The sequence below is a fragment of the Lemur catta genome, chromosome 3 (genome assembly GCF_020740605.2).
Source record: "Lemur catta isolate mLemCat1 chromosome 3, mLemCat1.pri, whole genome shotgun sequence".
Taxonomy (NCBI): Eukaryota; Metazoa; Chordata; class Mammalia; order Primates; family Lemuridae; genus Lemur; species Lemur catta.
In genome coordinates, this window is record NC_059130.1 from 121,791,449 (window position 1) to 121,813,279 (window position 21,831).

Genomic DNA, 21,831 nt, shown 5'->3' on the forward strand with positions numbered 1-21,831 from the left:
AGGTTTTTTTTTAATGCCATTAGGATGGGGAACACTCAGCTTTGTCCTAAGCCTAAACTCAGCAGGGACTGCAAGTCCAAGAGCGGAAACGCCTGCAGAGCTCAACATCAGAGCTGCTACCTCTGGGAACTCTCATCCAATGTCCACTGCAAAGCCAGGCCAGATGTTCCACAGGAAATCCCCCACCGAGTTTGAACTTGGCTCTCTGGGGAGATGAGCTGTTCTCAGGGCAGCCCCACCTCCGGCTTCTGGCCTTCTGGTCACATCCCGCTCAAGGGTCTTGGGTTTGGGGGCTGGTGGGCTTGCTAATCCCTTGACTGGCATTTACGATCAGGCCCCCTCTGCTCTGACAACTGTGGCTCAGGCCAGCTTTCTCCTCCAGCCCCTGGTGGGGGGAGGCAGCCGCATTCGCTCTGCCTCCTGCTCTCTTCCTTATGTTGTGAAGGTTATAAAATGAAGACCCAGTGAAGGGTGACAGATTGCGAGCAGAGAGTTTCTGGATGCTTAATGCAAATCACCTACTGTCTTGGCACATCCAATATGCAGATCGTCCCCTCCTGCTCTGGCGTGTGGGGTGGGGACAAGCCCCCTCCTCTGAGGTGGCGAGTTGTTAGTACCGAATATCAAATGCCATCAAGACGGCTTTTACCATGTCATGCTCTGCTTCCCGACACGTAATGAATCAGTGGGAAAGGAGCGCGCTTTATGAAAGGAAGGTTAATAAACACGTGCGGCGGCCCCTCCCCTCTGTGAAACAGTACAAGGGAAGCAGGGTGAACAGTACGCCGGAGCAGGTGACCTTCCGTGATGTGTAAGGTCATGGCATGTAAGGGAGGGGGTGCGGAACGAGGAAGAGGGATTCCCAGAAAGGTAACCTGGTAGCTCTGGGTCACATCTGTCCCCCAGTGGAGGGCACTGGACTCCTTGCTCCCAGGCTTGGGCGGTGGTCCCTGGCCTCAGGGGATGGAGAGGGACCCGTGTCCCCAGGAAGGCTGGGACAGAGGAAGTACTGGAGAGAGACAAGAGCAGGTGTGGTGGGGGAGAAGCTCGTCCCCAGCGTGGGCCTCCACAGGACGGGGCACCAGGATGGCCACCCTAGCCACTGGGCTCCTTCAAGGGCACCCTCTTGCAGCTGCCCTGAGGTCCACGGGCCTGGAGACAGGGCTGCCTGCAGTGCGGCCCGCCTGAAGACTGGTTTGCTGAACTGAGGCTGGGGGTGGCTGCTGCAGGAGCCCGGGGCCCACTCCAGCTCGGCCATGGCCGGTCGTACGAGATGTTTACCCTAATCACAACCCGCGGCAAGGCAGCAGCGCTTCCACTAATATGAATAATCAAAATGAAATCAATGACAACAGCATGTGGCCCAGGCTTTGGAGAGCATCTTCTGATGAACAATTTACCCAAGAGGCGGCCAACCGCGGGGAAGAGAGTAATTGAGATCTGGAGGAGAGGGCTGGGGAGGTGTGAGGGCCTCAGCCCCATGTGGGGCAGGCTGCCAGCCAAGGGCCTCTTGGGTTGTGGCTGTTCCATTCCAGGCCCCTGGGAAGAGCTGGTGGGGTTCGGCTAATCAGGCTAAGCCTGAGTCCAGGTAGAGGCCCCCTATTTTCTTCCATTATGAACTGAATTGTGTCCCGCTAAATTCATAGGTTGAAGCCTGATCCCCAATGTGACCGTATTGAAGGTAGGTCTTTAAGGAGGTAATTAAGGTTAAATGAGGTCATATGTGTGGGGCCCTAATCCAATAGGGCTGGTGTCCTTAAAAGGACAGGAGGAGACACCAGGGGTGCTTGTGCACAGAGAAAAGGCCACGTGAGGACACGGCGAGAAGGTGGCCACCAACAAGCCGGGAAGGGAGGCCTCCCCAGAAACCAACCTCAGAGTCACCTTGACCTTGGACTTCCAGCCTCTGGAACAGAACTTTCTGTTGTTTAAGCCACCCAGTCTGTAGTGTTGTAACGGCAATGTCTTCATCTGTTTTGTGCTATTACAGAGTACCGCAGACTGGGTAATTTATAATGAGCAGAGATCGACTGGCTCACGGTTCTAGAGACTGGGAAGTCCAAGATCAAGGTGCTGGCATCTGGCAAGGGCCTTCCTGCTGTGTCATCACCTGGTGGAAGGTCAAAGGAAAAGAACTCATTTTCGGGAACCCTTTTTATAGTGGCACTAATCTGTTCACAAGGGCAGAGCCCTCATGACCTAAACACCTCCTTTAGGCCCCAGATCCCAGCACAGCTGCACTGGGGAATAAATGTCAACATGAATTTTGGAAGCGACAGACATTTGAACCACAGCGGGAGGCCTGAGCAGACTACTGCACCCTGTGTGGGGGCTCCGGCCTCCCCCATGCCCAGGCTCCTTGGCTGGAGCCCTACAAACCCCTGAGAGAGATCCGCCCTCCCTGTGCACAGCACACGTGTGTGTGTGTGTGTGTGTGTGTGTGTGTGTACGTGCGTACAGTTCAAGAGGCTCTGACCCGAGGGGCTTGCCGGAACCCCTCCCTCCTCTAGAACTTTGGATCCCACCCTTCTTCCCAGCACAGCCCAGCTCCAGCCCTCACCTGGACCTACTGAGTCAGAAACCCTGGGGATGGGGCCCAGCATCCGCGTCCTAACAGGCCCTCCAGAGGGTTCAAATGCATGCTGAGATTTGAGAACCGCTGACGTAGCGACTACGGTAGGCTTCCTGCTACCCATTCCTGTCCCCACGGGAGGCGGCGTCTGAATCACCAGGGCAGGACTCGCCGGGCTGTGCACTGCTCGACCCCGTGCTTAGAACAATGTCTGGCACGCGGTAGGTGCTTAATAAAGGTCAGTCAAGTGAATAAATGAATGGACAATTTCTCAATCAATCATGCGCTCTCTAGCACCGTTTTCTTTGGTTGTATTGGTTAATTATTTCTCCCAGTCAGCTGGTAGCAGAGCTCCTGTGTCAGTAACAACAAAAGTAATGGTATTTGTTGGACACACACTATGTGCCAAGCACTGTGCAACCTTCTTTATATGTTGACTCCATTATAAAAAGAAATAGATGACATTAACACGCACCCCTGACTGAGCACTTGCTGTGGGCGGGGCTCTGGCTTCGTGCTCTTAGGGAGCCGTGGTCCCCACAGTGCGATCCCAGCGGCTATAGTCACCTGTGCAGTTAGAAATGCACCTCCCAGGCCCCACCCAGACCCTCTGAACCAGAAACCCTGGGGATGGGGCCGGCATCCAAGTCCTAACAGGTCCTCCAGGGGCTTCGAATATACGCTCGAGTTTGAGAACCGCTGGTATAAAGACCCCATCTTTAACCTTTCGGTGATCCTCTAGGGCAGAATGATGATCCCATTTTATTACTGGAAAGACTAAGACTCAGAAAAGTCTTGTAATTGCCCGAGGTCACACAGCTGGTAAGTCGGAGGTGGGGAGGGCTTGTAGATTCCAGCTCTTTCCACTGTGACCTGCCTGCCTGCGTCCCTCCCAGGTCCATCTTCCAGAGGTCAGGGAAGTCTGGATGGCTGATTCGATCAGCGGGCAGAGGAGAAAAGCTGCCCCGCCAGGAGGTGCAGGTTCACCGCCACGTGCAGCAAGAGGAGTCTGGTCTCCTGCAGCAGAACCCAGGCTGGGCCAAGTGCTGCCATCCAAGCTGGATGCCCACCCTCTGTCTCCTGCCCTCTCTGCCTACAGAGGGTGCTGGGCTGTCGCAGCAGGGCCAGGAGGTAGAGGCTCCGAAGTCCCTGGCTCTTCTCTTGTAATTTACCTCACTTAGGGGCCAGACCAGGTGGGCAGCCAGGCCCGAGTGAGCAGCTGCTCAGCGGGCCAAGCACCCCGGACCAGGGCAGAAGGAACTCTCCCCTCAGCCTCCAAGGGGAGGGCCTGACAAGGACCTGCTCTGGGGGAGCCCAGCGCAAGCAAGAGAGGGAGGGGAGGGGGCAGGAAATCCGGGGGGCAGGCCGCAAGGAGACCATGGCAGTGAGGCTTGAGGGGGCCCGTGGCAGCTCAGTGTCTGAACCCGGGCACTGCAGGTTCCTGCAGGTATGTCCTGGCCTCAGCCACGTGCAGCCCGGAGTGCCTGGGTAGGGGTGCATTTACGGGAAATTTCTATGAGAGACAAAGGAGCAGAAGAAAGGCTTCATCCTGCACAGCAAGGGGCTTCTGGGGGCAGCATTTTGCTCCAATACAGGGCCTCTTGGCTTGCATTTCCTGCCATTGGGGGTGAGGCAGGGGCAGGAAGGGGACCCACTGAGTGATAGACTTGGGGGTCAGGGGCAGCCTCCTCTTGGTTGTCTGTGGAAGCTGCAAACTTTCATTCCTGACGTGGTTCCCCGTGCACTGGTGGAGCTTTCCTGAAGGGCAGGGCAGACCTCTAAGCTCAATGCCCCCCAGCTGGCTACGTGTCATTCATGTCATTGTTCCCCGTAAAAGATAAATGGACGCCACACCCAAGAGTCTGAGTTGGTGGCATCCATGGGAGATCTGAGCAGGCCGGGGTGCAAAGCCCGAGATGATGCTTTTTGCTCTGAAAAGTCACGTCTGGAAGAGTTTGCAGAGGAATCGGACAAGGAGTCAGAAAGGAGAAGTCTGGAAGCTCCCTTGGCCCGCTGCGGCCCCAGGAGCGGGTGAGAGCCAGCCACCTGCCCCCTTTGCTCTGTGGGGCAGAAATTTCTGGAAGGATGACAGGGTAAGTCCGGCTGGAGCGTTGGTCACCACGGTAACAGCACAGGCAGCACCTGTTGGAATCGACATTTGGCCTTTCTTTGCGGGGGAAGAGATTTCTTAGTGCTGTGGTGAGCAAGTGACAAGTACAAGTGGCAGTGTCCTTGTCCAGAGGGCTGTGGGGGCCCTTTCCTCCCCCTCAGCCTGGTTCATCCTTTCCTCCCACCCAGGTATCCACCACCCAAGAGAGACCCATAACGAGGGTGACCATTTAACTTGTCAAACCGGGTCACCGTGGGAACGGAAAAGGGGTGGCGTGTCATCTGCCCAGGCAGTGGGAGGAGCAAGGATGTGCGGTCACCTTACTTATGAACCACGTGCGGGCCACAGGAGCAGCCACGCGCCCCCGGGGACAGCCTGGGCAGCCCTTTGGGTCCTTCCCAGTTGTTGACTCTAGGAGGCTGTCTCCATGGCGACAAGGTCAATGGGAAATGGCAGCTGGGTTGGTTTAATTTTCACTGTATTCTTGTTGACAGGAGTAAAGGCCCTGCTTCTGATTTCTTGGTTCAACTGGATGAAATTTTCATTAGATTTAACTTCTCATATCCAGACACCCACATACTATTCAATTTCCCGATCTCACCACTCAACTCTCATTCTCCTATTGGTCCTGAGGACAAAATCTGCAGAGATCTCATTTCGAGGAGCGCACAGGCTGAGCAGGGACGGACGGAGTGTGTGCTCACAGTGCGCGAGCTGCGGGGCGCATCCGTGTCCCTGAGGAGCTGGGATTGCTGGTTCTCCCTGTCGGGACATGGGGCAGCAAGGTTCCCCCTTCCACCAGGAGGCACAGGCTTCCTTCCAGCGTCACACATCCTCTGGGAGAAGGTGGAGGCCGAGGGCCGGGCAGACAGCCCAGGGGCTGAGAGCTTAACCTGGCGGTCTTCCTGCAGGTGGGGTGGGCCTCAGAGGTGAGGAGCCAGGAGAGGGCCGATTGCAGCCACCAGTGGCTCCAAGGCCAGGAGACACGGAGCACATGGGATGGGACACCACTCCCTTTGCCTCTGCACTTGGCCTCACCGGACATCCCTAAGGTGCTCAGTGACATAAAAAGTGGCGAGGATGTGGCATTTCAGAGCTGCCCTGAGGTTCTCAGAATACCCTCCTGATTGGCTAAGTGGCATTGTCACCAGGCTGGGAATTCTTCCCACCCTAGGAGCATGAACGTGCTAGGAGCTCTGATTGTCTAGCACTGTGAGAAAAGCGTTTGGCAGGGAGGGAAGAAGCTTCGATGGTTACTTCCACATCCAGGGGCCATGTGGCCCCTGGAATCCTGTTCTTTCGGGCCCTGCTCGGGGGCAGAGACAGCAGGGACTTGGGAGTGACCAGCAGTCTGTCCAGCCCCTCCAGGTCCCTTGGAAGGAGTGGCAGGGGACCAGTAGGATTCCGGACGCCTTCCGTCTTGTTTCTGGTGAGACTGCTCTGTGACCCTGGACTCAGGAGCCCCTTCGGGCTTCCAGAGGGCGGCAGCTCCATCTAGCTACTTCTCAGCCCCTAACTGCATGGCCCAGAGCCTTCAACTTTTAAAGAGAGGATGAAAATCTGGAGATCTAAATGTTGGCAACACATTCTAAATTTAACAAAACCTCTCCCTGGAGCTGAGCAGGGCTCAGAATCACCCTGGCTGGCAGTTGGGCCTGGGACGCAGGCTGGCCGCTGTGTCCCTAACACCAGCACAGAGGCAGCTCCACAAAAGTGGGGACTCCTGTAATAGCAGGGGGTGTGCAGCGCCGAAGCAGCCCTGAGCAGACAGGAGCAGGGAGAGATAGGAAATCAAAAGTCCTATTTCTCTTTCAGTCCTACTTGCGGGCCACATCAGCTCAATAAGACGTAGCCCAAGGGAGAAATGAACATTGTCGGCACAAACCTGGATCCCTGAGCAGGAAAAGGAGTCGCACCCAGCCCCCCCTCCTGGGATGCCCACTTGCTGCACCTGGAGATTCCAGGAACCCACCCTGCCTGCTCCTGTGCCGGCAGCTCCTACTGGAAAGGAAGAGCAAAATGCACGGGTAAATCTTCCCCGGTCCCCTCTGTGCTGTCCCCGCCTCCTCCTTGACTCCAGGTCTTCGGGGATGGGTGGGAGCAGGGCCTCTGCTCTTCAGGACAGAGCTGCCGTCTGGCCCTGGGCCCTCCATGGGGACATAGACGTGCTTCCTTCTGTGGGACTCCAGGATTTCTCATGAGTTAAAGTCAACAAGTGTTTGGCAAGATCCCACTGTTTGCTGGCACCAACAGCTCACCTGCAAACCAAGGAAACTTCTAGGCCAGTATTTCTTAACCCAGAGTCTATGGAAGGACCTCGTAGGGTCCTGGAATACCCAGAAATTACAAACCCAATTCTCTGTATGTGCTGGGGACAGTGTCCAGACTAGACTCAGCACCGCGTCCGATGCCTGCCTCCTGCCCACCCATGTGACTCCCAGAGAGGCCCCTGGGCCCTGGAAGCGGTTGGTCCTGCTCCCCAGCACCGGGCTGCTTGGATGGCCTCTCATTGGAGGTTGCTTTAGGCTGGGGTTCCTCAAGAAATATAGTCCTGGGGAGTCCAGCATGAGAACCTTGCTTGTTAAAAATCTCAGGTTCTTCCGCCCGTTCCAGACCTGTGGATCAGAATGTGTGGGGGGGTGCTCGGAGCCTGCCGCTGACATCCTCCCGGAGCTTCCTGGGGGAATCGCTGCTCCCGGCCAACGCTGAGCCAGCTGTCTCCGCCCAGGCGCTGCTGGGACTTGCAGATGCCGGGCACAACTGCAGTGGGCTCTGCCTGAGCCCTGGGACAGGGCAGTCCCAGGGGGAGGGGGTCCAGAGCCCCTCCTGACTTTCTGTCCTCACTTCTATCCTGAGAGTCTCACCTCAGAGGTAGGGAGTGTGGAAAATGCTTCTGAGCAAACACTGCAGGCCAGAAAGAAACCCTCAAACCCTTTCTCATGACAGAGCCCCTGGGCATGACACCCAGAGCTCCACGGGGGAAACGCCTTTGGAACTTTCTAGCCAGCTGTCCCTCCTTCCCGCACAGGCTCTGGCTGAGATCTAGACATACATCCTCCCAGTTAGGGGCGAAGCTCCCAGCCCCTCCATCTCGCCGCGAGCCAGGTGATGTCTGGGCAGGATAGACAGAGCTGGAGAGCAAAGGTGGGAACAGGTGCCTCTCCCCAGCGCCCTCTCCTGCTTGCTCCAGCCCGCATCAAGCCTCATACCTCCAGAATCATAAAGCAGGTCCCCGTCAGCCTCCCTTCACAGCTCAGACACCAGGTGCAGAGACAGGGGTGGGACAGTGACCCTCAGCCCCAGGCTCTCCACTGTGGGTGGGGAAGTCAGGTCCCCTGCAGCGCCCATCTCTGAGCCGGTCTGCTGCCACTGGCCACCAGGTGGCGCTAGTGGACCAGGAACGGTTCAGTGAGGCCGGGGAAGAAGAGAGCCTTTGTTGATTTTACTTCTTGATATTCTATAATCACCAGGATTACAATCTAAGCAAAAAAGCAAAACAAATAAACACAGCCCCCCTTACTGGATGTTTGGTCTTTGTCTGAAAAATTACGAGAAAACAAAAGATGCACTGAACATACAACCCTAGGCTCGGGTGTCAGCGTCGGGGAGTGTGTCCTGGCCGGGTGCAGGAAGGGGTGGAGGCTCTGTGGGCCTCAGACGAGGGCCAGCAGCTCCTGGGAGGCAGGTGCCTGCTAATTAGCCTGTTGGATTTCTCTGCCACTGCAGCCACTGCACAGCAATACGGGGTCCCCGTCTACAGCCACCCTGGCCTCTGCTAGGTCCTGGAACTTGTGGCATCTTGCAATACTGGCCTTCCAGGAACTCGGAGGATAGGGTGAGGCTCCTTCTCAGAGCCATGGGGGCCTGAGACCCTGGCTCCCAGCCACACCAACGGGCTGCAGATGAGTAATGATAGCCCCTCAAACCCCACACTCACCCTGGCCTCCACTCCACACTCACCGTGGCCTCTATCCCCACTCACCAGGGCCTCCACCCCCACTCACCATGGCCTCTCCCCCAACTTGCCAGGGCCTCCATCTCAACTCACTAGGCCCTCTATTTCAACTTGCCATGGCCTCCACCTCCAGCTCACTATTGCCTCCATCCCCACTCACCATGGCCTCCACTCCAACTCACTATGGCCTCCACCCTAACTCGTCATTGCCTCCATCCCCACTCACCATGGCCTCCATCCCCACTCACCATAGTCTCCACCCCCAACTCACCAGGGCCTCCACCCCCAACTCACCAGGGCCTCCACCCCAACTCACCATGGCCTCCACCTCAACTTGCCAGGGCCTCCATCCCAACTTTCCAGGGCCTCCACCTCCAAGTCACCATTGCCTCCGTCTGGACTCACCATGGCCTCCACCTCAGCTCACTATGGCCTCCACCTCAGCTCACCATGGCCTCCACCCCAACTCACTATGGCCTCCACCTCAACTCGCCATTGCCTCCATCTGCACTCACCATGGCTTCCATGCCACACTCACCATAGTCTCCACCCCCAACTCACCATGGCCTCCACCTCAGCTCAACTCGCCATTGCCTCCATCTCAAATCGCCAGGGCCTCCCCCACCCACAGTCAACCCCACCATAGAGGCGAGTTTGCCTTTGGAGAAAACGTGGGTAGGGGTGCTGGAAAAGTAAACATCCGCCTGTTGGGCTCACGTGTGTCCCCACACCCACGTGCCTCTATGTGGTGGGGGCTGCTGCGTGTGCATGCGTGTGCAAGCACAGGCTGGTGCGGGCGCAGGCGTGGGTGAGGCCTGGCCTGTGCTGGCTCCACAGGCAGGCCACCTGCTCTGCCCACCCAGTGCCGCTGAGGACACCTGACACAGATGCCTCAGGACTCTGAAGGGATGACGTGGGAGCTCTGGGGAAGGCAGTCAGAGTGGAGCCACACCCAGAGGCGGCTGGTGGAGGTGACACGTGATCTCTGGGGCCATCAGGGGCTGCAGGAAGGCCCAGGACTCGGTCAGAGGTGCAGGGCCTTCTGGCAGGCAGGGCACTCCTAGAGCAGCCTGCAGGTGGGGACAGTGGGCAAGATCGCCACTTGGGGAAGGGCTCTGAACACAGCCTAGAGGTCTTGCTCTCATCCCTCACTCCAGATGGTACGACCTCACTGACTGCTAGCTGTGAAATGGCTGGCGTGTTTGTCCCCTCCCGGGCTGCCAGGAGACGGGGCAGAGCAGAAAGCCACAGCACTCAGAGGGAGGGGGTCTGCTCCGTTCCAGGGGAACGGGCTCCCTCTGGCTCCCTGTAGGCTCGGCTGAGCCGAGGGTGGGAGGTCCAGGGCAGGGCAGTTTAGAACCACTGTGGTTCTGAGCAGCCAACGATCACCGGGCAAGTTTCCAGCCAGGCTGGCAGGACTGAGGCACAGAATGCTTCCTGGCAGGTCAGTCTTCTCCACTCAGAGTCTTCTCTGGGCGGCTGACCCGGGAAGAGGACCCCGCCGCCCAGCCCCTCGCTCACACTGCGGGAGCTTGCTGGGTGCCAAGCTGGTGTTCTCTCAGACCAGTTGCATTGGGCAGACTCCGGAATTTCCAGAGTGAGAAATACTGAACTTCGGATCATGTTCACTTGAGCTCTATGAACTACAGCCCTCAGACAGAGCCCCAGACAGTCATCCTCAGGCCTTGAACGCACAAGAGCAATTCTGCGCACTATCTGCCAGACAGCTGAAGCCTGCAGGGGCAGCCCAGGCTGAACCCGGCTCTACTCACATGTAGAACCTTATGCTCCAAAGTATGTTAGGTTGCAAATGCTTAGCAAAAAACTATGCTTTCCAGACCCCCTTGCGACTATGGGTGACCATATGACATGATTCTGGCTAATGACATATGAGTAGAAATTATGTGTGCAATTTCTGGGCCCTGTCTTTAAAGGGTAGAAGCTTGCCCTCAACTTTATTTTCTCCTCTTGCCACTGGTTGGGATGCAGTTGTGATGGCAGGAGCTGGAGCAGCCACCTTGGACTGCATAAAAGAGGACAACAAGCTAGGAAGGGCAGGGCAACCAGCTGGAGGGAGGCTGATCCCTGACACTGTGGGGTGGCCACATCAACCCTGAACTGCTATGTGAATAAGAAATAAGCCTCCATTTCATTTAAGCCACTGTTATTTTGCTCCTTGTCACAGCAGCAGAACCTATATTCTAACTACTACAGAAGGGATTACAAGAGACAGGGAGGATCTTTGGAAATACACTGGGAATTCCTATCAGACATCGTCATTTCTTTCTGTGTTTCTTATCTGCGGGGAGCATCCTGAGATTGCAGGTTGAAGGGAAGCCCCCTTCTGACCAGAGGGCACCGTTGCAAGAATCAGGATGGGATTCTCAGAATTGCTGTAGCTCGTGAGATTCCCGAGGCGTGAGAACAAGGCCCCCCTTGTCTCACGACAGGTGAGGTGAAGGCTGCGGATCAGAGTCCCCTTCACCACCGATAAGCACAACATTTTGATTAAACCACTGACAACTCTGCTGTAGGGCAGAGAAATTTGGAGACATCAGGAGATCAAACTGTGAAGTCTTTGAAGGAATGTGATTTATGTGAAAATGTGATGAAGCTAATGTGTTTGGCTGCAGTGCTGGGTGGCACACCTGATCTGGAACCAAATCGGATGCCTTCTTGGCACTCAGCACCTCTGCTTCCCCGAGCACGGTCAGCCGGTGCCCTGTGTGTGTCCCAGCCCGGTCGGCACTGAGAGCTTCTGTCGGAGCCGTGTTTCCAGGGCCGTGTCCGCAGCCGCGCCTCTGTGAGCACAGCCACGTGCACGCATGCACACGCCGGGTGATTGTGTGCTGCTCGGCTCCCCCATCCCCCTCCCCCCCGGGACACCGGAGAGCCAAGTGTTATTAGATTTATGGGGAGTTTGTTGTAGTTTTACATAATTTTCTTGAAGCACTGCAGATTTTTGAACAGGCGTTCGCAGTTCCCTCTGGTTACACGTCAGAGCCCGACTCAGGCCTGGTTTCCACTCCCTGGAGTTCAGGAGCCTGGTCGCCCGCCCCAGCCGGGAGGTGGCATTCCCGTGTGACAGACGGGCAGCTCCTGCACGGGGAAGGTGCCACGGAGAGTGGCAAAGATAGAAGGGCTGTCTGTGTGCGTTGAGAGGAATTTGAGGCCCGTCTCGAAAGGCTTCTCTTTCCCTGGGTGCCTCCTCTGGCTACCCCTGGCTAGCACGATCCCTGCAACTTTGTCACCCCCCCCCCCCCAGGCTGTGCGCTTAGGGCCTTTCACCTGCGAAGGGGCCTAATTTGCCAGGAATCTGACAGCACGAACTACTTCTAGTAACCTAAGAAGAAACAGATGACAGACCCAGAAAGGCCAGAAGGGCTGACCCTGAAGACGTGCTTTGGGCATGGACCCCCCTCTCTAACGGGGAACCCCGAGGAGTTGACGAGCTGCACAAGCACTTGGACTCTGGCTGCCCTTTCAAGGCAAACACCCCGTTTCGAACCCTCATCTGGAAGCACCAACTAAGCCCCAGAAGGAAGGCCCCGATCGCACCTCCCCTGGGAGGCTTCTCCAGGACGCCCCCGAACCACCTGGAGTGACTCTGCGGAAATGAGAGGGGGCAGCAGCCTGAGGCCCTGAGTCACCGCTGGGCGCAGCCCCCTGGAGCTGGCTGGAAGTGGTTGGCCTTGGTGCACAGACTGTTGGATTCCTTCTCTCACTTACAGCGGGGAGCTGGCCACACGGAGAGGTGGCCACAGAGCCAGGACGAATGCCCACCTCCTGACTCTCTAGCTCCGACTCTTTCTCCTGCCCTGGCCAGGTGGCATCAGGACCCACTGCTAGCAGAGCCATCGTGCCAGCCCAGCCCAGGCTCCGCTGCAGAGAAAGCGTGAGCGGGCCCAGCGTGGGCTGGGCTACCCCCGATGTCCAGTGCAAACCTGCACGGTTGATGCCTCCTACACACTGAGTCAGAAGGGGTGGGCAGGCGGTCTGACAGCAGGGCCCCTGGTGCCATTGCCCCAGGCCCCTGGCCCTCTGGCCTGGCCTGGGAAGAGGCTGCTGGGAGCCTCTGTCCGGTGCTCAGGCCCCCGGGGGGAGTGGGCTAAAGCTGGGCCCGTTCCTTTCCCACTCAGCCCGTCTGCATGCCCACCGCCGTGCAGCAAATGGAGAGACTCTTGGGGAGCTGGCGTCCTGTTTCCCACCTTGCTGGATGCTCTGCAGAGCCCTGGAGAGGCTCAGCGGCCCCTTCTGGGAGGCTGAGTTCGGTCTGAGGCCTCCCTGTGGGGACTCAGGAGGCCTGGGCGCCAGGGCTGTGAGAGCCCTGCTAGGGCCGTGTGCGCTGAGAGCTGAAGGCCGAGGGGGGTGGGCAGAGAAGTCGGGGGAGGTGGGGGAGAGCCAGGCAGAGGGCAGAGCGGTGCAGGCTCTGGTGGGGGAACCGCGAAAAGTGGAATACGCGTGAGTCCGTGCAGGGCGGAGGCTGGGGTGGGGGCCCAAGGTGAAGGGCTGCGTGCCAGGCTGAGTGGGGCACTCAGGTTCTAAGCAAGGAGGGTGTGCAGTCAGAGCTGCCCACTGCAGGTTTCCACTGCAGGTAGCCTTGTTCTGGGTGGTCCCTGGGCCACTGGGTTTGAGGTTCCGGGCAAGAGTGCCAAGGCCAGGCTGGCCTGAGCCTCCCCACGGGGCACTTGGCTCGGGAGGACGGCACGTGACGACACACAGTCTTGGGTCCAGCCTCTGAGCAGGCTGGGCTGTCGCCTACTGGGGGCTTCCCCCTTCCACACAGACCCCTTCATCCCTCCTGACCTCCCAACCTTGAGGCTGGGGCAAAGCCGTGAGCCTCAGTACCCAGGGGACTCTCAGGATTAGCTGGTCACTGCAGGTGCCCCGGCTTCAGCTTGCACCCTCCCAGGGACAGGACCTTCCCCCTGGCTGCCAAAAGGACATTTTAGTTCCTTCCCTGTATGTGGTGACAAACGGCTGCTTCTCCCCTCCAGCCCAGCCCCAAGGGGAGTACTGGGTGCAGTGACCCATTGTCCCACCCTCTCTGCAGGACAGGTCTTTGCCCTGAGCCTTAGTGATCAAGATTCCTGAGCCCCGTGGGCCCTGTGGCCGGCACTCGGCAGCCCCCAGGCTCTTCCCGGGTCCGGCAGCCCCGTGTTTGTTCTCCCCGAGCCCAGCTGTCCGGGGGCAGGAGAGGCCCGTGGAAACTAGGTACCGGCTGAGCCCCAGCTTCCTGACTCGCTTGGTGTTTTGCATTCAGAGATTTGCACCTGACAGATGCTCCAGAAAGCACCACTTTGCTGACAAAATGAAATCCAGCTCAATTACCATCATCCATTTGCCACCCAGCCTGGGAGCTGAGGCAGGTCCTGTGTCCAGCGGGCGGCGGCTGAGCCCAGAGCCAGCACAGACAGGCTGAGGCAGGGGAGGGCAGGTCTGGCCTGCCCCCCGCCCGTGTGTGGTGCCCCACTCTTGCCTCTGCCCCTTGCTTATGTTGCTCTGTGTCTCTGAACCTCACTTGCTGCATTGCCCGAGTGGGCCCGACATTTTGCACCCTGCTTGCTGTGTGGGGAGCTCCTGAGGCCCAAGCGGAGGCGGGAAGGGTGTGAACATTACAGAGTCAAGTTCACAGTGACACCATCATCTGAGCGAGGTGGGGCTCCACAGCCAGGTCCCCGAGGCCACGGAGCACCCTCCTGGCCCCACCTGGACGGCACCAGCCTGGTCCCCAGTGTGGGCGCCGGGCCGGCTGAGGCTACTCACACATGGGCTTCAGCTGCCCGATGAGCTCTTCCTTCGTCCATTTTGCCCACTCCTTCTTGTCGGTGTTGATGGAGCAGAGGATGGGCCCGCAGGGCTTGCCGCAGTCCTCGATGGCCGGCACGTTCAGGTAGTGCACCAGGACGATGTCGGGGTTCTGTGGGGAGAGCACAGGGACTGGCAGCATGAGGGTGGCACAGAGCCTGCCTTGGTCGGGCCCCCCCGGCTCCCCGGCAGGCGCAGGCACAGACGAGTCCCCTCGGCGCTGCTGACCCGGCGCCAAGGACTCTCTGCTGCGGGGGCTGCACTGCAGGATGTGAGCGGCTTTCCGGCCTCCACCCGCCGTTACAGCCCTGTCCCCTCCAGCTGTGACAACTGGAAAAGTCTTCCGACATGGCCCAATGTCCCCTGGGGCGCAAAATCACCTCCACTTGAGAACCGCTGTCCTACTCAGCAGCTGAAAGGTAACTGAGGGCCACAGACGTGAGGTCAAACTGTATCTCCAGCCCAGCGTCCCCACCTCGCACCAACAGCCACCCCTGGGGTCACTGGCCCCCTGCTTCATGCCGTACATGCATTTCCTCGTCACAGCTTGCCGGGTGTCCCTCACCCAGCCACCTCGTCTTTCCAAAGGGAAAAGAAGTTCCCGGAGCCGAAGGTGCCCTGCTTCTAAGGGCTGAGCCCCTCTACCCTTAAGCCTACGGGCTTCTCCCTGCGCAAGCAGCCCGCCATCCAGCACTTTCCGTCTACGCATCACCCAGGTGGCCTTCAGAATCCCTGGAACTCCCCCCGGAAGCCCGTTTGGAGCTTACCCTGGGAAGAACTCCCGGTCTGAGGACCTCCAGGGCCCAGTTTGTCTCAAAATGGTTTTATTTAAAAGAGTCGGCCTCTTGCCATCAGATTCCATTCAGAATATCCTCTGTCCCTTTCTGCCACCTGAGCTCTGACACTGACATGTCAAGGGGACTTCATGGGGCAATAGCTATGCTGTGATGCGCATGGGGTTTTCGGGAGCTTTCCTGTGGCTCCCAGAAAGCAGGACTGTTTATTTGGCCACGTCAGGCCTGATGACTCTGTTACAAAACAATCCTGTCACTTTATAGATGCATCTGGATCCACCCAGAAGAACCTGGCTTAACCCTTCAGAAGGTGTTTCTGGAAGCATTCTCTCCTTGCATCGTCCTAAGGAAACATGACGCCGTATTAAGAGGCTGCAGGGACCAGTGAGAAAAGGGGTGGGGGAGCCCCGTCCTGCGCTGCTCCCGGCGTGGGCAGGACCCCAGGCAGGAGGAAGCGTATCCAAAGCTGTTTTTTTGGATGTGTCAGAGCAAGAGTTGTAAATGAATATATGAATCAATCACACCGTTAATGGACAAAGACTCACGACACACCATGCCCAGTGCAAGAAAGTAGACTGGCATAATTTAAAAAGATTTTCAATAAGGGTGGAAACACGGTTTTTTTCCTGCCAACGCTCAGTTAACCAGGAAATTAAATCACCACGAGCAGGAGCCTCCTTGTTTGGCGGCTTTTCTGGATTGCGGTAATCACGCTCCTTAATAATAATGATAATCCCTGACATCGGCGCAGCACTTTATTCTCTTCCAAGCACTTTCCAGCCATTATCTCATTTGGTGCCCGTGCTGGCCGGGGAGGCCGGCGGGCAGGGCCGGGCGCGGCGCCCTCCGCACAATGAGGTCACGGCCGCACGCTGAGGTTGTGACTCGCCCCAAGCTATGTGCCTGGCGAGGGGCAGAGCCGAGCGCTACGGGGCTTCTGGCTCCAGACTCAGGTCCTGCCAGGACATCTGGTGGCCTCTTTGTGCTTGGCTCAAGTTCTTCGCCACCTCCCACTTCACTTTGTCCTGGCAATGTGCCCGACAAGTCCGTGGGTTGGGTAGCTCTGCTCTGCCCACGGCACAGACGGGCTAACAGAGGAGAGGTGGGGCAGTGCACCGAGTCCCAGCCCGGTGCCTCCCCACGCTGTGGCTCCCACGGGAGCCTGGGCCAGGCCGCCACCGTGCAGCTGCTGAGCAAGATGATCAAAGGGCTGTGGGGCTGCCTCTGATCTGGCCCCCAGAGCAGAGCCCTGCCGGCCGCAGGAGGGAGCCGGGATGTCAGAGGCCTGGGGGATGAAAGGGCTGCAGCTTCCTGCCCCACAGCCCTGCTGAGCGCAGCCTGGGCACCTGGGACTGGCTGCAGGAGGCCAGGGGAGCAAAGGCTGTCGCTCACCTCACCCCGCGAGGCTCCTAGCCCAGGAAGCCCCACTGTCTCCTGCAGGGCCCAGCCTCCATCTGCATCACCAGCTTCCACCTATTCTCTGAACACAGGCACCAGGATCTTTCCTCCTCCAGGAAGCCTTCCCTGATACCTCACCCTCTCCCTCTGCCATAGCAGGATGGTGGCTGGTTTCGTGTCTTAACTGTCCGTACATCTACTTTATTTCCTCAACCCCAGGAATAGTGCCCTGGAGATGCCACAGTGTCCAGCAATAACCGGTGCTCATTTCAGGTTTGTAGAATCGAATGAGGCTGAATTATGACCTCCTGTCCTCACCCCTCCCACACTTGTGTTCTGCTGACATCTGGCTTCAGTTTTCTGGGTCTACCAAGGGCAGGGAAGCCTTTCTGAACACGGAGCTGTTGCTAGGAGGCTAAGATACAAGGCTGGTTTTTAACCCTTTCTGGGTCTGAAGTCTCTGAGGCTCTGACAGAGGCTGTGGACACCCTACACTTATCCCCCTAAAACGCCCCAAGGCACATCAGCACTCCCTTCAGGGGTTCACAGATCAGTGGTCAGCAGACCCCACATCAGTAACTACTGACTTGGGGATGATAGATCCTCTCAACTCAGGCACGTGCCTGGCACAGAGGTCCCCTCCTGGGAGCCTCCACCCTAGGCCTTGCACTTCTTCGGTTGCTTTGGCACAGTGAGCAGGAAGTCCCAGGCCCTGGAGGGACTTGGGGATGGGTTTGGGATTAGGAGGCGCAGGAGTGGGCAGCCGCATGGCTTCCATCCCAGGGCTGGAGTTCCTGTCGCTGGAACTCTCGACTGGAATGTTAAGTAATGACTTCCTGGCTTGGGGCTGGTGTTAAGACACAGACTGATGGAGGTATTTTTGGAAATTTGGGGCACACATCACTTCCCGGCAACGTTGCGATTTTATTAATTAGCTGTACATTTTATTGGGTGTTTTTGGCAGAAAAATATATTTGCCTTAGAGTCCTAATGTATCAGTTTCATGGAGTGCTCATAACAATGTCAGAGGCCCCCCCCCCCCGCCCCCCCGGGCTCCCGATCCTTGATTCTGGACCACTGGGGCGCCAGGCTGCCTGCGACTTGCAGGGGCCACTCTCCTGTTTCTCTGGGTTCAGGGCCCAGGTCGGGCCTCCCGGGTTGGGAGAGGGTTTGAGAGCTTGTCGCGAGGCTCTCCCTGGGCTGCGGAATTGAGCCCCCGAATGTCCCAGAGGCCTGGTTAGTGTCAAAAGCCATGGGGAGGGAGCCTTCTGGGGTGGTCTGTGGCAGTGCTGGTGCTGGGGGAAGCCAAAGATAAGTAAAAGTCTCAGAGAAGTTCCGGAACCTTCTAGAAAGAGCTGTGGACTAGGAGATCCCACCCTCCCTCTCAGTGCCTCCAGCTTCTCACCCATAAACGGAGGCAGTGCCCCTGCCTCTCTCGCCGGCTGCTGTCGGGCCGGGCAGGGCCTCGGAAAGGGGCCACCTGGGCGGACGCAAGCCCTGCTGTTCTCAGTATCAGTTGCCGCCGAAACCGCACCAGACCAAAGCCTGATGTCATTCCCGAGGGAATGACCAGAGTGGAACTTCCAGTGGATGGTCACCCGCCTAAAACTCACGTTACCGCTGCCAGCCCAGTTTGCCCTGGTTCTCCTCTTGCTGTGCAGACGCCGTTCCTCTAGGGCCCTTCTCGCTCCACCCTTCCCCCACCTGCTCTCTGGCCCACTCGTCTCCCTCTGTCTCCTTGGGGACCTCACCCAGCACACCCCAGGGACTCCGGATTTCTCTCTCCAGCCCCACCTCTCTCTCTGCTCTGGCTCACCTGCCCGACTGGTCCCCCTGGAGGCCTCAAAATACCCACAGCTTCCGGGCAGGGCACGAGACCTCCGACGTCAGCTCCGCACACCTGGCCCATCTGGGGCTGCACGCAAGGGCGAAAGGCACGCGGGTCCCCCAGCAGCCCAGGCTGGAACTGGGCGTCCTCTGTCTTATTCCGTCCCTGCCCTCCACCCAGCCCACCACCACGTCCTGCCAGTTCTCTCCCCCGTGAGGCGGACCCGCCCATTCGGCCCCCACACCTGCCACCGCGGAGTCCAAGCCTCCACCTGCTCTCCCGCAGACGTCGGATTGCAGCCCCCCTCCCGGTCTCCCCTCTTGCACCCCCCCTCCCCCAGTTCATCCTTCAGACACCAGCGGCCGTGATCGGGCCATGCTGGCGAGGGCTCCTGGCACCAAGACAGCCCCCCTCATGGCAGCATCAAGGCCTGCAGGATAGACCTCAGGCCAGGAGTTGGGGCAGGAGGGACATGCAGAGTGGCGGAGGGAAGGAGGAAGGAGGGAGAGAGAGAAACAGACAAGAAAGGTGCAGCAGAGAGATGTGGGACATCCAAGCTAACAGCAGCCATGGGTGGGGGGCGGCGCAGACTTGGGGGGGTGCCAAGCTCTCCCCAGCCCTCAGTGAGCTCCCCACAGCTCCCGTGACCCCTGGTTTCTGAGGGAGGCACAGGGGGCAAGGCCCAGGGCAGAGCTGGAAACAAGTGCTCCCCCTTGGCCAGCACCTGATCTCACCGAGCCCAGGGTCCACTCTTCAGAGCTAGGGACACGGGGGCAACTGGCCTTAACCTCACGGGGAAGGAGGCGGGAGCAGGTGAAGTGCTCGGGTCGGGCCTGACCCCTGGCCAGCACTCTCCTTCAACACTGCCTGCTAAATGGTGTCCGGGAATGTGCTACCAGCATAGGATGGAGGTGGGGGAGGCCTTGCAGTCTGCAGAGGGAAGCCGGGCTGGGTGCCCCTGCGTGCTGAGCCCACCCCGGGGTTTACATAGCAGGCCCTGGAGTCGGCTGACGCTGCAGTGTGGGCTCTTCGCCAGAGACCTGCCGAGGGGGCCCAAGTCACCCAGAGCGGGAGCCTCGTGGAGCTCACGTTTTCCTCGTGGCCATTCCCGGGGCTGATTTGCTGGGCAGCAGGATGCAAGGTGGCGTCCCACAGCCTGGCCCTGACTCCTCTCCCTCCGCTGGGAAGGAGGAAGCCCAGAGCCAGCACCCCTTTCTGTGGAGTAAGCAGGCCGGCAATGCAAGAAGTGGTTAAAAATGCAAAAAGCTGTTGGTTTTGATAAAGAAAAATGCAGCTGCAACATCTGTTTGACTCTTGTTTGCAGCTTCATCAACGCTAAGTGGTCAATAAATCAGAGTGGCATGGCGTTCCGTTTCTTCTGGGGCTCAGTCATTAATCTCGTGCCAGTTCTCATGAAAAATGGAGGAGAGAGGCCGTGTGATAGTGAAAATGTATATATTACCCAGAAAGTCCTAATAGCATGTAATAGTGGCACACACCCCCCCACTTGCGCGGGGGCACGGGAAACGGGCTTGTGCGTGCCGGGGGGGAGGAGGGGCGCGAGCGAGAAATCAGCATGGTTTGCACCACGAGCCCATTCTATCATTGCATTTGTCATATTAGCGCCATTTATGCAGATTCTGAACGCCCCATAGCCCTATCTTCAGAGGCACAGCCTTCCCTGTACCTGGGTGCTTAATAAACAATGAGGGTAGGAGCCCATGAAACAGGAGTGCGGAGCAGGCAGGAGGAAGGGCAGGATTTATTGGGGAGTGAATAAATGATGACGGCAGGTGGCTCAGCGCTGTGGTGCCACTAGGCTGCAAGGCAGAGAAAAATCCTCTTGCCCGTGTCCCAGCTACCCTGGGCAGCTGGGCACCTGTCCTCTCTGCTCTGGATAAAGGCATGAGGTGGGGGTCGATGGTCCCACCAGAAAGGGGGCTGGTGTGGGGAGGGCTGAGCAGGCCTGAGGGCCTGGAGCTGAGGCCTGGGCAGGGTGGAGGGAGCTCTGCTCCCCGACAAGGGCCAGGGCGGGTTGGCACCTGCAGCCCAGGTCTCCTGGGATCTGCCGTCCCCTGGAGGCTGCTGCCTCCCTCTTAGTTCTCTCTTCCCTGCCACAGAGTGAAAAAGGCCCTCATGGCGCCAATGCATTGAGCTGCCGCACTGTGCTGCCGTGCCTGGCGTGTGCTGGGGGCTGCTCTGGGGCAGAAGCAGGCCCGCGCGCACAGCATGCAGCCCGCCCAGTGGGCACTTCTGCTTGCAAAGATGGCTTTCCGAGTGTCAGCTGCATGCTGTGCGCCACATCCAAGCCACATGTGTGTTTCCTCCTTTAGTCTCTTCAACACTGATGGACGCAGGTGCTATTGTTATCCCCATTCACAGAAAGGAGCGTGCGTTTGAGGGTGCTGAGATTCAAATCCAGCCCTGAGCTCAGAGCCTCTATCCCCACCCCACCCCTTTGCCACCCTGGGGCTCTGCAGGGCTCCTGGACACCCCGGGGGGGGGAGCTGCACACTCTGCCTCAGTGCCCTGGCGGCGGCAGCCCAGTGTCGGTGCCAGAGCTAGAACGGGCCCAGGCTGCCTGGCCGGGTCACCTGGGTGCAGGGAGCTGGTGGGAACAAGGATGGGGCTGGAAGACTCCTGTGCTGGTCTGGAAGCTCCTTGGGGTGGGACCAAGGATGCAGATGTCCCTGTCTCCACGTCGAGGGCACGCAGTAGTCAGGACACCCTCTGTGGTCAGGCAGGGGTGTGCGGGGGAACAGCCACGAGGAACGAGACCTGGAGCTGAGCACCCGGCAACTGGAGGCAGATCCAGGTCCTCAGAGTTGGGAGGTTAAAGGAGAAGCAAAAAGAGAAGGGAGGGAGTAGGAGCCAGGAGAGGGGCCCCGGTGCCCCCAGGAATAGGCAGGGCCAGTGGTCAGCAGGGCTCCTCCCGGGAGCAGGCCCTACATCAGTGCTGAGTGCCGGGATTCCCCCTCGCGGTCGGCGTGGCAAGACACACAGGAAACCTCCCTGTGTCCTCGCCAGCACTCAGCAGGGCCGGGGACTCCGAGCGATGACCAGCAGGAGGCCTGGAGGGCCCTGCGAGCGGAGCCCCCGCAGCCCCTTCTGACGGGCTGCCCTCATTAAGCGCGTGCACCGGCGGGAGGCTGGGCCGGCAGCCCTTCCCTGCTTTGGAGGGAGGCCGGGAGACTTAATTAGTTAATGTGGGTAAAGTGGTCTGAAGATGAAAAACCCTGGGTAATCGCTGAGTGCTGCTGCTGTTGTTATTACACAATTACCAGAATTTTCCAGTCATGGGAATATAGTTAAACAATTTCCACCTGGTGCGGGGTTGTGGGAACGACGCCGGCTCAGGCACTGTCT

The 21,831-nt window shown here is 58.5% G+C and overlaps 1 protein-coding gene across 2 annotated transcripts in view; it reads right to left on the minus strand.

The window, feature by feature from the left end:
- The window catches only part of CAMTA1 (calmodulin binding transcription activator 1), an 825,382-nt gene that overhangs the window by 92,732 nt on the left and 710,819 nt on the right, over positions 1 to 21,831 (minus strand). For both annotated transcript variants that reach the window (XM_045546243.1, XM_045546242.1), the window contains one exon: positions 14,404 to 14,557. In XM_045546243.1, coding sequence (XP_045402199.1) covers positions 14,404 to 14,557 — 154 coding nt within the window. The remainder of the gene's footprint in view (positions 1 to 14,403; positions 14,558 to 21,831) is intronic.